Genomic DNA, 16,608 nt, shown 5'->3' on the forward strand with positions numbered 1-16,608 from the left:
CACTAAGCTTTGGCTAGGGCATAGATAAAGGTGAGTGAGTGGGGGAAGGGCGGCAAGCCACTAAAATGGGTAAAGGTGCTGGCTGCTAATGTCAAGCCAGATGCCCTGAGTTCCGGTCTCAAAACTCAGACAGTGAAAGAGAGAACTAAGTACTCAGGTTGTCTTCAGACCTCCGCTCAGGTGTGGTAGGTAGTGCCTGTGCACTTATGTGCGTGTCTCACATACACTAAATGTATATAAATGAATAAATGATGCCCACTAACTAGACATGGTTAAAAAAAAAAATCAGAGCAGAGTGCTTAAGAAAACAGAAACATGTTCTGTAACAGCTTCAGCCAATCAGTCACACCATTACTTCAGCCTGTGTTCTATGGTAAGGTGTTCTTGGAAACCACATGTGAAATTTCAGAAAAAGGAACTCTTGCCCTTCAAGAGAGCAACCTGAGACTTGATGGTGGCTGAGCACACACTGTACACAGGGGAAAAGGTATTTTTAATGCAATTTATTTGAAATGTTTCAAGAAAAGTTTAAGGCTGCTATACAAAAGTATTCATTTCCCCAAAACATTCATCCACTTTCTTCCCACAGGCTGACTCTGACAGAGACCTTTTCTTAACTCACTGGTCACAGTGGCTGGTGGCTCTACAGAGAACAGTTCAAGCTTTTCTTCATCGTCCAGTGTCCTGCCTCAACTTTCCACTGCACCTGCCTGGGGCAGGTTTTTTTCATTAAGTCAGCAACTTGAGAAACAAAATGATTTTAAATACACTTGTAATAGAAAAAAAAAATCCACCATGGTTAAAATCTATAAATACAGAAAAATGCTTTACAGGATAGAACTGATCATAATATGTCTTGAAGAAGAATATTGTCATATACCTTGTTTTTCTATTGGTTGCTCTTGTCACACAGCTTCTTTCTTTTGACACATGTGCATGATAAAGGGACAACTTTTGTCTTTTGCTGCTTTCTTTTCTGTAAACTTGATAGATGCAGAAATTAATAATAACAACAACAAAAAAACTTTTTTGGCAATAATTTAGAATCATTACTACTAGTGCTGGTGTGGGTATAATTTTATACAAATCCCTAAAGTATTTACACTTGCAAGAAGCTGTTCTATATTGTTTGTGAACTTTATTTTTTTCCCTTCAAGGTCTTTTTACCCATCCTTGCTCTGTAAATCAAGGCTGGAACTAAGAACTTTCCAGTTTGGCTAGCTGATCCTAGTTACTAAGAGCCAAGGAAACTGGCCCCAAGGGGAAAAATCAACCACCAGTCCGACTATAGCTCAAGAACCAGGGCTCGAAAGCAGAGCAGGAAATCCTGAGACCCTCCGGAGTGACTTCAGTTTCCATGGTTCACACAGGAGGCTTCGGTGACAGTGACACATCCAGATGCTTGTGAGATACAGCAACGGGGCAAGGGCTGCTGCAAGCTGACACAGACTGGGTGGCAGTTACAGTGCTTGGGAAATGGAGCAGACACAGGGGACCAGGCCAACACAGGCACAGAAGTATTACAAAGTGCCTCTCCAGACCGTTCACGTGCGCAATGCAAACACTGTACAGGTAAGACACGGGCCTGCTGCTGGCAGGGCCACAGCCTTGGGTCAGACGCTGTCCTCCGGCCTACTGTGTGCACAGGATGCGTCTGTCTGTTCCATCCACTCGCATTCAAGGCTGACCTCGCTCGTGTCCATACTGCAGTCGGACTCGCTGTCCAATAGGTCCATCTGCTCCCTCTTCTCAGGGCCGGGACCCTGGAACAGTCCCTCGGAGTCCAGCAAGCCAGCCTGCCCGGTGGCAGACAGAACTGTTTCTTTGGCCTGCCGAATACTGTTGAGCCACTGCTGTTTGTTGAAGGTGTCGCTGGCTTGTAGCGAGTAGGTCTGACTTTGGGATCCATTTCTGAAACTGACTCTGAAGAAGTTTTTAACTAGAAATGAAGAACACGTGAAGAGAGGGTCAATGGGTAGGTATTTGCCAAGGCCCTAATGTAATGGGCACACCCTGTGGCCCATGCCTGCCACTGCTGATTACAGGATGTCTCTTTTTACTGATGCAGGACTCGGTCGGTTCTACCCTGATGCTACTCTTACTTGACTGGAGTGGGACAGACCTAGCTCTGTTTTCCTTAAGGGATTGACAAGAGCCACCTGGATATTAGAAGCCCTGGGAGCAAACATGGGAGGGGCTGGAGGGAAGAGACACGGGAGGAGTTGGGAGGAAGAAACATGGGAGGGGGTGGGGAAAGGAAACCGAAGGGGGGAAGTGAAACAATTTTATTTAAATAAAATTACAGACCCTACTTTAGAAAAAAAAAAAAAAAGACAGATAAGCCTGTCAATCTCTGTCCATCCCTTTATGGTTATTATGTATTAGTATTACTGTTGTTGTTGTTATTTAGATCATTATGTAGATCTGGCTGGCTGTGAACTCACTGTCTAAACCAGTCTAACCTTAGACTCATAGACATCCACCTGCCTCTGTCTCCCAAGTGCGGAGATGAAGGTCCTAGGCAGTCACCATTATTCCCGGATTAAGCTTCAGTTTTCTAACCAGCATTAGGAATATTTGTCCATTGTATACTATACACTCCATAGAAAACAAGAACTGTAAAGGTCATAGCTTATCTTTGGTACCTGAAACAGTGCTCATGAGCATCACTAAATAAAGATGCCAGACGGGACCGCTATCATGGCCTCTCCTGGTGACTTCCTTTATTTGGTTAAGTCTTAGGGTTAGAGATGCTGACTGAATAGTGCTGCAGGTACACACTTTCACCATTCACTGAGCTTTTATTTTCTTCTGAGGTAGGCTTTCACTATGTAGCCCAGGTTGGCCTCAAACTCACAATCCTTCAACAGCTACGTCAGAACAACTACACAACCTTACATTATGCACTAGCGCCCACACAGAGCCTGCATGGTATTAAGCATACTTTGATGTAGCAGTAGGAGACTGAACCAGAAAGCAAACGGTGCACCAGCTTCAGCTGCACATGGATGGGCTCCTGCACAGTCTGCTACTAATGCCCAAAGCCATCTCAAAGGGGAAGCAGACAAAGTGGGAAGCTGAGGCTCAGAGGTTGACCTTGACTGTACATCAATCAGGAGGTGAAATGTCAGCATCGAAACAGTTTGGTTTTCTCTTTTCTCCAGCCAGCCACTCCTTCCACATTTCTATGATCAAATGGTTCAATGCCGCTGCTGTTCTCTACCCACACATACCTCTCTCATTGTTGCTGAAGGCCCCACGCAGGGAGCCACCCAGTCGAACTTCTCCGTCCTGCAGGTCTTCCAGCGTGAGGTCCTTTACAGGGATGGGCTGTCGGTACAGCTGATAGCAGAGTTGCTCGTTGTGTGTGACAGCGCGAGTGATCACCAGCACTTCTTGGAACAGGAAAACATGGAGTTTCTAGAAGAAAAGAGCCCGTAGGATTGTCCTGAGCAACCATTTACTAAGTGGTGAGTTTGTGGCCCTCTGCAGCAAGAGGTCTCCAGGAACTGGGTTCATAATGGGTTATGCGCATGCTCAAATCTGTTTCTAGGAAAACAGAAGTTGGGCAGATTTCAAGTATTTCCAGATACACATATCTACTGCCTTAATTTAGGTTCCTCCTTAGGGACCCGCTTGAGAAAGCCTTTCTACAGTTAACCATAGCCAGAACCCTACTTCGATTACAGTTCACAACCTGTTCTACACAGACAGCCTCCAGCTCAACCAAGAGAAAACTAAGGGACCAGAACAAACAGGATGGTGAAAGGAATTATTACTTTCCTGGCTGCAATTCAAGACATCAAGTTAATGATAATCTACAAGAACAAGAGTGTATATCAAAGCCTAATAATAACTTGGGCTACCCAAGCCCATAAAAATGTGTCTCTTCAGCCAGCAACTCTGACTGGGACCCTGCTCGCCTGAGAGGAACCTCGCTGCTGGAGCCTGAGGAAGACGACCCTCATGTCCTTCTCCGTAAGCTCACCAGCACCTGGGCTCTCCAGAGAGTGTGCTTTCAGGGTGTATCTTGGACATGTGTTATAGGCAAAGAGGAAAAAAAAAAAATCCCAAAAGATGGTAGTGTGTCTCAAATCACATCATACAAGGAAGCTGCTGGTGTGGAGCTGGGATTAAAAAAAATCTCAGAAAATGAAGGCATGCCTCAACGAACACAGGGAGAACAAGCTGCCTGTGTGGAGCTGGGGCGCATCTCTGGTGTCCAACTCCAAGCACCAGATCCTTGGAAACGTTCAGGAGTTAAAGGTGGAATGATTGTAGTTCTGATACTGGGTTCTGAATTCTGGAAGAAATACATGGGGGTGCCAATCCAGGACTCTCAAAGGAGGCCACTAATGGGGAGAAGTAAAAACTCAAAATGAGAACTTGAGTTTGAGCAGAAGAAGCACATTCTACATTAGCCATGGTTTGCGATTCAAGGGAATGGAAATCTATTGGTCTTCTACCACACACATTTCTCATACTGCAGACACAAACAACTCTACAAGGCCTTGGGTGGTGAGAAGGTTCACCTTCCTACCAGTCAGAAGCAGAGGCAAGACATTACAGATTCAAGGCTAGTTTGGGCTAGACAGTGAGTTTGAGTTTAACCTGGGGGAAACTCTTGTTTCAAAATAGACAGACAATAAAAAATAAAAATAAAAATAATAATAAAAAAAAGAAAACTCAAAAGATCACAAAACAGTAGAGCAACCAAATCAAGTTAAAGGCTTTCCTCACCAGGGTGTAGAGGTGGTAGAAATATATTAAAAATATTCCTTTAGGGGTGGAGAGAGAGAGGGGGCTGGGCCATTGTGTTCGGAACTTAAAAGAACCAGGGACTTTTGTTTCTATACCAATCCATCTTCTAGTTGAGGCAGGCCGTTGAACTTGGATTGTCTGGGCATTACAAATGTCCTTCACTTGTAAGTTTTCGGTGAGGACCTCTAGCTGTTCTCAGCTCCCCTTTCCTGTCACTGCTACGTTCTTTTTCCTGAAGCAAGATTTTGTTCCTAATGCCACTCACACCTCCAGCAAGAGCCAAACCCAACACCACCACTCCCATCTGCTGTCTTTATGCTCCAAACTCTACTGTCTAAGGAGCTCCTCTTTCTGCCATAGGTGCGTCTCATCAGAAAGGCCTCCAGCCTTAGCTGGTGTAGGAGAAGGGAACAGGCACCTCCAGGGAGCAATGCTTCTTCCTGATTCTCAAGACTTCCTAGAAAGAACTTTCAAGGAACTGAGTGGGTCACATCATGTACATCCCCTATTGCTTTCTGGAAACTCATGAGAAGCAGAAAACAACCTTCCGGTGGTCAGGAATGTTCTATCACACAGACACAGGTCTGTGTACAGTGGCTTCAGCAGCTGTCAGTTGGCCCCATTCTAAATGGTATGGCTGAATCCACGGCAGCCCTGAGAACAGTTATTCAAGACTCTCTAACAAGGGATGCTCCCAGACCTGCTCACATAAGTTGAAAGGGTGTCTCGTAAATTATTAAATTTAATCAACCTCTTCTAAAGTAAATACTTCGTTATGGAGGCAGGTTTTCACTATGTAGCTCTGGCTGGACTGGAATCTGTTACACAGATCTAGCAGGTCTCATCCGCTCTCTGTAGCCCTGACAGGGGTTGGACTTAATTTTTTTCTCCTGTTTCAGCCTTCCAAGTAGTTGAGATTATAGATCTGTGCACTACATCTGGCTCATGATTTTCTGAAGTCAAAGTGGGACACAGGGCTGGATACAGTTGTATATACCCATAATCCTGGCTGCTGGGGAGGCTGAGGCAGGAGAATGGCTTGACTCATCCTAGTTTGGAACTTGTCGGGGCAACCTAATTGAGACAGTCTCGGAATTTAAAAAAGGGAGGGCTAGAAATGTATTGAGGGTGGGAATAGAAAAAGGGAAGTGCCAGGGCAAAGCACCTAAGAGAGGGTAACTACTTACCACACCCCAGTTATTTTTTAACTCTCCATGACAACACAGGACCCTGGAGCTGTCAATCAGGGAATCTTTCTGGCCTTCTTCCAAGTAAAGAAGCCGCTCCTTATAATAACGGCATTCTGACTCCCCAGTCTTGGCGTTGATTTCTGCCACAATCCCCTGAATGATGTTTATCTATGGAAACAAATAAGAATAGTAAAAATGGAGGAAGTAGGCCAACCACCCACAACCAGAGGCTTGGGGCCAGCCTTGAGGCTACCCAGATACCACTGTATCTAATGCTGAGAGCAGAGATCTATGTGGCCACTGCAAAAAACCCAAAGCTTTAATATACCATTTTTTCTTTCTTTCTTTCTTTCTTTCTTTCTTTCTTTCTTTCTTTCTTTCTTTTCTTTCTTTCTTTCTTTCTCTTTCTTTTCTTTTCTTTTCTTTTTATTTTTATTTATTTATTTATTTATTTTTTTGAGGCAGAGTTTCACAGTATATAGCTTTGGCTGGCATAGAACTCCCTATGTAGACCAGACTGGCCTCGAACTCGCAGAGATCCACTTACTTACTGTGTACCACACTATCCAGCTAAGTTTAATACAGTTATATTTGCTTATATAATTTATGCATACATACATACATACTTACATCATATTCTGTGCTGGCTAGTGTTTTGTCACCTTGACACAAGCTACAGTCATTTGGGAAGAGGCAATGTCAATGGAGAAATGCCCTTGCCAGACTGGCCCATGGTCAAGCCTATAGGACATTTTCTTGATTGGTATGAGAGAGCCCAGTCTGTGTGGGTGCTGCCACCTCTAGACAGGTAGTCTTGAGTTGTGTAAGAAAACCATGGGGAGCAAGCCAGTAAGCAGCATCCCTTCATGGCCTCTGCTTTAGTTCCTGCCTCCAGATTCCTGCCCTGGCTTTTCTCAGTTCTGGATAAATACGTGTTAAGGTAAAAGAAACACTTTCCTTCTCAAGTTGGTTTCTGTCAAGGTGTTTACCACAGCGATATAAACCCCAACCAAAAAAGACATAGACAAATCTGAAAGTAATCCATAACGTTATCCGAGCAGGAGACAAACAAGGTAGTCTTGGATGCTTACAAATTTACTTACACCTAAGCAAGCATGGTGGTGCATGCCTATAATCCTAACACTTGGGATGCTGAGGCAGTGGACTTCCCTTTAAAAAGACCTAACCAGTAACGGCCATAGCTTCTTACCAGTGAACTATCTCCTAGTTGTAGCTAGACAGGAGAATTAATCAACTCTTGAGCTGATTTCCAGTTTCCTGTGAGTGCCCAGGCAACTCAGAAAGGTTTTCATCTGGCTGACTTTCTATTTTCTTTAGTTAAAGTGGGACACAGAGTTGGATACAGTGATATATACACATACATACATACATACATACATACATACATACATACATACATACATATATATCCATAATCCCGGCTGCTGGGAGGCTGAGGCAGGAGTGTGGCTTGACTCACCCTAGTTTGAAACTAGTCTGGCTAACTTAATTGAGTTGCAGGTTGAGGGCAGATACCATGGGCTCACTTCCTAATTTGACTCAGGAACTGAAGAGCTGGCATGTCACATGAAGAATTAGAAACGCAAACCCTACAGTGGCCACTCTGACTACTTTCACACACAGCTCCTTTCTCTGCTATGTGAAAAAATATTGACAGGCAAAACAATGCAAACAGTCAGCATTATTACTCCACACTCAGAATCTGCTCTAACCCACCAAACACAGGGGTTTGTATTTGTATCTCCCCAGTACTCTGATGTGCTGGTCTTTTTACCCTGGGTCTTGAGGATGTTTATCCTGAATGATTTCAGAGAGTTCTAATTACACAAAGCAGACTGCATAGCAGCTGTGCATTTAAGTTAAATATGTTGTTGTATGTCTTGCTAGGGTTCAACTGAAGGCAAGAACTTTCTGGTAAAGGGAGAAAATGAACAATATAGATCAGTAAGGAGCCAACGCACCCTGGAATCCACCCTGTCTGTCTAGTCCCTTGTGGAACAAGGCCATCCACTCAACCAGCTCCTGACATGAACCAAGCATAGCAGTGCTCACTGCAGCCGCACCAAAAGCGAGGTTGTTTTGTGCAGGGGGAATGGTGGGCAGGCTCCCTCTCTGGCTGGGACAATCCTTAGATTTTGGAATCAATAAATAAGTGGATAGTCAACATTCTATTTTCAGAAATTCTCTTTGGTAGTGTATATCTCTAATCCCAGTAGCTGGGAGGCAAAGGCAGGAGGGCCAGAAGTTGAAAGCTAGATTCTGCCACATGAGACCCTGTCTCAATAAACTAATAAAAATAAATAAAAATAAAAATAAGCAGACAGTTCTTCTTTGAGTTAAGTCCCATTACCTCTTCAAAATGCGATTAAGAAAAGGGGGTAATGAGGAGGTAGCTTATACTTGTGTTAAAAGCAAGTCCTATCTTTAGATCTAGTCAGAGTGAATGGAACCAACTCCCTTGGTGTAGAAGAGACTTACTCAATAGTCTTTTCCCTCACTTTGCATAGATGAGAATTTATTCAGAAATGTGTGGCCAACCCACACCGGTACTAAGGTTTTTGTGTTTATCGAACACATCCATAACACGCCCAACAACAGTACAGGGCTACAGACATTTCATCTGGGGTATGCTACAGGGGTTGTGATAAGGAGAAAGGAAAATACACACTGGACTATGTAAATGAACATACAGAAGACTTGCTTTGTAGACATATGCAAATGCAAGTTTACCACACTTCCTGCCCAGATCTGCCCTGATAATCAGGTGCAGGTTCAACTTTTGAAGGCTTTACACTTTAAGCACAAGGAAATGGGTATCTGACACATCCCCTCTTGTTGCAAACAATCATTCTTCATCTATCTGTTTTTAAATTCAAGCCAGCTCACAGGAAAAAAAGAGGACAATATGCTCTAAACTGTGTGTTTTCAAAAAGAAGAAATCTTTACAGTCAATCTGAGCTCCCAGGACCCACACAAATCATTATTTAGAGCAGCTTGTATTCCTGCAGACTACACACTCAGGGAGATGAGCTATGGAGAGGAGGCAACTAGATAACACTCTTCCCAGTAACAAAAACAAACATGAAGGAAGACAGGCCTTATCCCCAGTGTCTGTGAACCCTGTCTGCATTGGGAACAGGGCCCTGGTCCCTGCGTGGCAGACCCAGCAGACACTGCATGGTTCATCAGTCAGCAGTCTTTGCTCATTCTTTCCCATCCCTACATGGAGGTTCCTGGACCAGCTTTGTAACTGCAAGGCCTAGCCACAAAGCTTGTTCATAACAAGACAGCAAGAGGGGCTCAGAGTTAGGGCTAGCTTTCTACTTCACTGTAAAGCATCAGATACAGAAGCAATCTCACAGGCTGTGGTGAGCGCTGGGGGAGATATAATAACTTGGAAGGCAATTATATAAAGTCGATTTACTGGCTACTTGATAAATATCATTAATTATTATTTTGATTTTTACTATCAATAACAATCAAGCTCTTCTCTGGGAGATGACAGGCAATTAATTATCCAGCAGCTTCAGGCTTCTGATGACCAAATCACCTACAGGAATGCTCCAATCATTATGCCAGATCAAAACAGATCATCTGTGTGTGTGTGAGAGAGAGGCAGACAGACAGACAGACAGACAGACACACACACACAGAGAGAGAGAGAGAGAGAGAGAGAGAGAGAGAGAGGGGGAGAGGGAGAGGGAGAGGGAGAGGGAGAGGGAGAGAGGGAGAGAGGGAGAGAGGGAGAGAGAGAGAGAGAGAGAGAGAGAGAGAGAGAGAGAGAGAGAGTGTGCACGTTGTGCACCATGGTACCCAAGTGGAGGTCAACTTTCCAGAGTTGGGTCTTTTCTTCCAAAGTATGTTCTAAAATTTTTTTTAAAGCTGTAATAATCTTTAATTTCAATTTTTTTGAATGCTTTCCCCTTCTGGAACACACTATTGACTTTTAATGTTATATGAAAATGACTATTAAAAATCCTTAATTCATTTTTATCATTATTAGGTTTTTGATGGGCATGGTGGCTCATGCCTGTAAACTCAGCTCTTGGGAGGCTGAGACAAGATGATTGTCAAGAAGAGTTCAAGGCCAGGCTGAGTAATGTTGAGTTCCATTAATGTTCTAAGAATCATATTTAGGTCACTAGGCTAATGTGGTCATCTTATTAGCCTTCTTTCTGTTCTTGGGTTTTTTGGCTTTGTTTTGTTTTGTCTTTGAGACAGGATTCAGGTCTGCTTCAGATCTGGGTTCAAATCAACTCTAGAAAATTTCCATGTTTTGCAACTAATTTAAACTTTTCTAAATAGTTAGATTCAGGGTTTAAATCCCAGCTCTATTACTCACAAGATGTGGCACATTATAACCTGGGACACATTACTCTCTGCTGAATAAAGGACCAAGATTGTCTACAGCAGTGGCTCTCAACCAGTGGTCTTGACCCCTCTGGGAGTCAAATGATCCTTTCATAGATTTCCTGAATATTGGATATTTACATTACAATTCATAACAGTAGCAAAATTACAGTCATGAAGTAGCAACAAAAAATAATTTTATGGTTGGGGAGTCACCACAACATGAGGAACTGTATTAAAGAGTCACTGTGTTAAGAAGGGTGAGAACCATTACTCAAGAGACCAAGGGAATGGGAGCCAGTGAAAGGATGTCCAGGTATGAAGTGAAAACCTCATCAAGGAGGTGGGAGTGTGGTAAGCCCTGTATAATGATTCTGTAGTCCCATGAAAAGCTGGCTTTTAACTTGCTATGTAGAGCAGAATGTCCTCAAACTTGGGATTCCCCTACCTCTCAAGTGCTGAGGTTACAGACCTTCACAAAGTCCATGATCAATAAAATTCGCTGAATGAGGGTACAGTAGCAAGTAGGAAGTCTGATCAGGCACCCTACTAAATACAGACACAGATGGGAACTAGATCTTAACAGATGTCCCTTCACAATGAACTTTGGGCTAATTAGAAGCCAATTTCCATTTTCTTACTAAAGAAAAAAAAATCCCATTTAAAAATCTCCACAAAGATCTTAGTTATCACAGTTAGCAATGCTAATACCACATTAGAATGGCATGAAAAATATCCAGAAAGAAAAAAAAGTAAAACCTGAGCTACCTGTGGTGGCATATACCCATAATCCTAGCATCTGGGAGGCTGAAATGTGGGGCGGGGTGGGAGGGTGTTGAGAATGACCATGAGTTTGAAGCTAGCCTAAATCACTAGTTTTATACTAGCCTAGGCCTGTGTTCAGTATACAAGCAAACAAACAAACCTACAACCGAATGGATCTTAAACTACTTTATGAAAACGGTTTGTTTTACGGGTTAGGACTCTGTGACACACCAGGCCTGAAATCCAAGACTGCTGGGCCCAGTGCATAAGGTACCTACTGACCTGACCCTAGCCACTGTGGAGATCAACAGAGGAAGAGGAAAAGAAACTGGCCAACTCACAGCTTCTTCCAGGTGCTGCTGGTCTGGGTTATCGTTTGGCGTATGCCTCAGGATTTCTCGAAGGAGCAGAGGATACTTCACTAGACGGCTCCGGGGAATATCAAGGAAATGCCAGAGATCGAGTTTGCGGCTGAAGGGTGATTCTAAACAGCGCTGGAGGAAATCCTGCACTCTGTGGTCCTGCTTTTTGTGGTCCAGCAGGGCTTTGGCAGCAACTTGATTGCTGCAGTAGCTGTCGTAGGAGCTGAGACAAGGCAGCTGGGAAGGAAACATAAAGAGAAGGCTGGGTGTCAATTGCTATGAAGGGCCAGGCTGGCATCACTCAGGAATGAGCAGACATCAAACTGGTCTCCAGACCCAGCCACTGATCTTTTATCTGTAAAGGTGGAAGAAGCTAACTAGTAGGATCTTCAAAATGACAGACAAGACACCAAAAGGATCCGCTTTTTAAGAATTCCCCATTCTAAACGTGTTAGCTCTTTCTGGCAATGGAACCTGGAAACAAAAGAGTCAGTATTGCAGATGCATACAGAACAGGGTGCACGCATGCTCATGGTGATGCTGGGGACTGAACCCAAGGCCCCACGTACGTCTGATGTGCTACCACTGAGCTGCACGCCAAGCTCACAATTTTCCTCACCCTTTCCAGCAAGGCAGGAGCTACCCGTTTATTTTATTTTGTGTGTATTTTTTTTTATGTCCATGGGTGTTTGGAGGACAAGAGACAAGCTTGTCTGTCATTCCTCGAGTGCCATGCACCTTGCTTTCAAACTTTGTGTGAGCTATGTGTGTCTCTATGTGAGATGCTGATGACAATGAGGAAAATAATGAGCACGCGTGTGCCCAGCACACGCGTGGAAACCACAGGGCAACCCTGGGTATTCGTCCTCGTCTCAGACAGGGTCTCTGTTGACTGCTGCTTTTCTGAAAACCCCAGGCTCGCTGGTTTCCTAGCTTCTGGGGATCTCACCGTGGAAGCACTGGGGTTACAGATACACGAGACTGTCCTGGCTTTATAGAGAGAGAGATTCCAGGCAGTTGAGCCTGTGTCCTCATACACACAAGCACTCTGCCGACTGGCCCGTCTCCTGAGATCCCTTTTAATTTTTAAAAATTGATTTAATTTTAAGATTTTGTTTTGTTTTGTGTATGTGAGTGGCTTGGCTTGCCACTCTGGGGATCACATGTGTACAGGTGCCCATGGATGCCAGAAGAAGGGGTAGTTACTGCAGTTGTGAGCCATCCTGTGGGGGAGGTTCTAGAAACTGAACTGAGGCTCTTTAAAAGGGTAACATGCATGCTTAATGGCTGAGCCACATCTCCAGCCCACCCCCCTTTATTTTGTACAGCAGGATTTATTTTAAGATTCCCTTAAAGAGACTTAACTATAAGACATACACAGAAAGCAAGGGTCAAACTCACAACCTAGGTAGGCTTCGTGTGGCTCAGTACAGGCATTTCTACATTTGTTTAAGAGTGAATGATTCCAAGGTGACCCAATTATCAGAAGTTCAAGCAATAGTATGATTTTAAAAAAAATAGTTGTAGGCATTATTTATTAAAATCTTCTAAATGAGCTCTGACAGGCCAGGAAAGGCACTGCCTTCTGGATCACATCATATTATCATGCAAGCACAGTTCCAGCTTAAAGACTGGAACATGCTAACTGTACTGCCTTCATTCCAGTAAAATGGTAATTTCCTTGCCATGACCATCAGTCACACTGTGTAAATCCCACATCAGAGACTTGAGCAGAGAGCCCCTCATCCCCTTCTGCCACTCCTCCCTCCTCACAGCACCTCCGCCTGAGCTGCTGGTGCAAAGATGCCCACGGCAGTAACGTGCAGCCAGTGGAAGCCAATGAAGGCACTGTGTTCACCACAATATTCTCTCTGTAGCACTTAATGTGAAACAGTGACAAAGGTCTCTTTTGTTTCTGCATCCTCAAGATTTTACAGTGTACCATTAAACAACACGGTCTGTATTCTGGATGAACAAGTAAAGGCTAATAGATAATAGGAGTAGAGAGTAGTTAGCAGTTGGGGGAAATCAATGCTCACAGCAAAAATCAAAATCACATAGAAACAAATAAATAAGCTAAATAAACAAAAACACACACCACACAAATAAAATGCCGAGCGTGGTGCCTCACACCCATAATCTTAGCACCCAGGGAGCTGCGGCAGGAACTGATGAGAGTTCAAGACCAGCCTGGACTACACAATCTGATGCTGTCTCAAAAGACAAACAAAAATGAGGCAGAAAGGGCATTTACTACCTCGCCCGAGTTTGATCCCCTGGACCTAGTGATAAAAATCTCATGAGTTAACCTGTGAGTTCCACACACGAGAACAAGCTCCTGCAAGTTGCCCTCTTGAATGCCCACATGCATGCATAAACACATGAATGCATGCACAAACACACGAATGCATGCACAAGCACATGAATGCATGCACAAGCACACGAATGCATGTGAAAACACACGAATGAATGTGAAAACACATGAATGTATGTGAAAACACGAATGCATGTGAAAACACACGAATGAATGTGAAAACACATGAATGTATGTGAAAACACGAATGCATGTGAAAACACACGAATGAATGTGAAAACACATGAATGTATGTGAAAACACGAATGCATGCGAAAACACACGAATGCATGTGAAAACACACGAATGCATGCGAAAACACATGAATGCATGCACAAACACACGAATGCATGCGAAAACACACAAATGCATGCATAAACACATGAATGCATGCGAAAACACACAAATGCATGCGAAAACACATGAATGCATGCACAAACACACGAATGCATGCGAAAACACACAAATGCATGCATAAACACATGAATGCATGCACAAGCACATGAATGCATGCACAAGCACACGAATGCATGCACAAGCACACGAATGCATGTGAAAACACACGAATGCATACATAAACGCATGAATGCATGCACAAACACACGAATGCATGTGAAAACACACGAATGCATGTGAAAACACACGAATGCATGCACAAACACACGAATGCATGCGAAAACACACAAATGCATGCACAAGCACACGAATGCATGCACAAGCACACGAATGCATGTGAAAACAACAGCAAAAGCCCAAAGAACAAAGCCAACAGAAATACAAGTGGCAGCGTTTGAAGGTTTTAAATGTTCTGCCACTGTTTTCAGGCTTCTTAGCAAAATTATTTCCTTACCACAGAATAGAAAAAGTTACCAGAGAAGTAGTGTTTAAGAGATTCATTACTGAATTTGTTTCTTGGAAGTGGCTTCCCTCCTTCCACTTGGACAAGCAAGCACGCACACAAAACAACCTTTGGTTTGTTTAAAACAGCTGCAGAAACTCTCTGTTCAACTATATATTTTGAGGTCATGGTAATTGGTACCCCACTACCCAGTGATGCTTGTAATTTAGATTTTCAGAATCAGTTCAAAAATCACCTCAGGCTCTCTTAATTTCATTTCCACTTCCTCGCCTCTTTAAAGACCTGGAAATGACCCATGTGTATGAACTACTGAGGAACTCTGGCCACACTGGCCAGTGGACCATTACTTTCTCTGATCTTGCCACTTGCTACCATGGCAACCAAGTTAAGCTCAGATCCTTTGTTCACGCCCGACAGGGTGCTCATTTCCTGGGCATAACTCAAAATGTATACAGATCCCCAAATGTGTATGTATTCTCTTTAAAACCGAGGTAAAAGCTCAGTGGTTTAAGGGGGTAAAAAAAAAAACAAACAAACAAAAAACCTTGGGAATCCAGTATCAGGTTCAAAAGCAAACTTAGGTGTTTGTGGATGACTGTTCTGTACCCCAGTTTCTCCACTTACGAAATGTGTATAATGAAGGTCTTTCCCCCCTTAATGAGACCAGACATATAAAATACATAGCACAGAGTTTACCCTCTGGGTAAGAAGCATTACGTACTAGCTTTTGTTACAATCTATGGTTTTCTTATTTCTTTTGTGTTTTGTTTAAGATAAGGTCTCACTCTGAAGCAAGTCCAATCTGGAACTCAAAGCAAACAGGTGTGCCATGGTCAGAAGATGTCATTTTGTTGATGGTTGTCCCATCATTTGACTCTTCCATCCTTTCTTTTCCTTACATGAATGTCCCCCAAGCCTGGGTCTCTGGAAATGGGGTATCTATCATGTGCCCCTCCCTGAGCCCGGGTCTCTGGAAACGGGGTATCAATTATGTGCACCTCCCTGATCTATAGCTTAAATACAAAGGCAGATGACTCAGAATGCTTGCTCCCCCCCAAGCTCTCTGATATACATTGTTTGTTTGTTTGTTTGTTTGTTTTTAAAGATTTGTTGTCTTAATTATGCATATGTGGGAAAGGGGCTAAGTGCACATAAGTCCTGGTGCCCAAGAAGCCAAAGCTCCCGAATAAATTCTTGATAGTCCATTTAAAGATGTTAAGTCATCTAGCACTTAGCGGGAGGAGCTGACCAGAACAGGTTTCAGGTTACAGCTGAGCCTGTAGCTCACAGCACTGTTGGCTACCTGTACAAGATCTGCACAAGACTCTGCCCATCAACTTCATCGTGGGTGGGCGCGGCCCACAAGGCTCCACTTCTGCCTGAGGCCCTGTGGGCAGTTAGCAGTTGCTGGGGGAGGGATGTCACTTTCTTCAGTGGTGGAAGCCACTGGTGACTCGCCAATACTTTTGTAAGTAATTTCTCACTCCTACGTGAGCAGCTATAATTCAATTCAGTGGGAGGAAGAATGGGGGATAAGGGTGAGAAACGTGAGGCCCAAACCACTAAATCTAGTATATGTATGAAACTGTCAAAGAATAATTTAAAGTCCCATATGTATACACACATACATATATGTATGCATGTGTGTGTATGAAAAATACTTTTTCTGTTTTTCATATCTATATTTTTAGAAAGTTATCATAAAAAATATCAGAATGAACCTGAATTTTTACTTCCATGTCTCTGTCTCTCTCTGTCTCTACCCTGTCTCTCTCTTCAGAATTAAAAACTAACCAGGACCTAAATTGACAAGAGCACTCACTTTCTGCCTTGGAGAACTTACAAATTATTTTATTCCTGAGAAGCAGTCACTTGGGGCATTGTTTCTTTGCAACATGGGAGGCTTGCTCAGACAGGATGACATGCCAGAAAGGGGACTGTCAGCAT

At 43.5% G+C, this 16,608-nt stretch overlaps 1 protein-coding gene across 4 annotated transcripts in view; it reads right to left on the minus strand.

Moving 5' to 3' along the window:
- Positions 1–507: 507 nt before the first annotated feature.
- ARHGEF3 (Rho guanine nucleotide exchange factor 3) overlaps positions 508–16,608 on the minus strand; it is a 268,428-nt gene continuing 252,327 nt past the window's right edge. For 3 of the 4 annotated variants that reach the window (XM_080926025.1, XM_080926026.1, XM_080926027.1), the window contains 4 exons: positions 11,429–11,686; positions 5,949–6,119; positions 3,234–3,420; positions 1,463–1,939 (listed from right to left, as the gene is read on the minus strand). In XM_080926025.1, coding sequence (XP_080782151.1) covers positions 1,614–1,939; positions 3,234–3,420; positions 5,949–6,119; positions 11,429–11,686 — 942 coding nt within the window. In that variant the 3' untranslated portion in view covers positions 1,463–1,613. Of the gene's footprint in view, positions 1,940–3,233; positions 3,421–5,948; positions 6,120–11,428; positions 11,687–16,608 lie in introns of all 4 variants that reach the window. The other variant, XM_080926028.1, reaches the window with a different exon arrangement.

The sequence above is a fragment of the Micromys minutus genome (assembly GCF_963924665.1).
Source record: "Micromys minutus genome assembly, chromosome: 12".
NCBI classification, from domain to species: domain Eukaryota; kingdom Metazoa; phylum Chordata; class Mammalia; order Rodentia; family Muridae; genus Micromys; species Micromys minutus.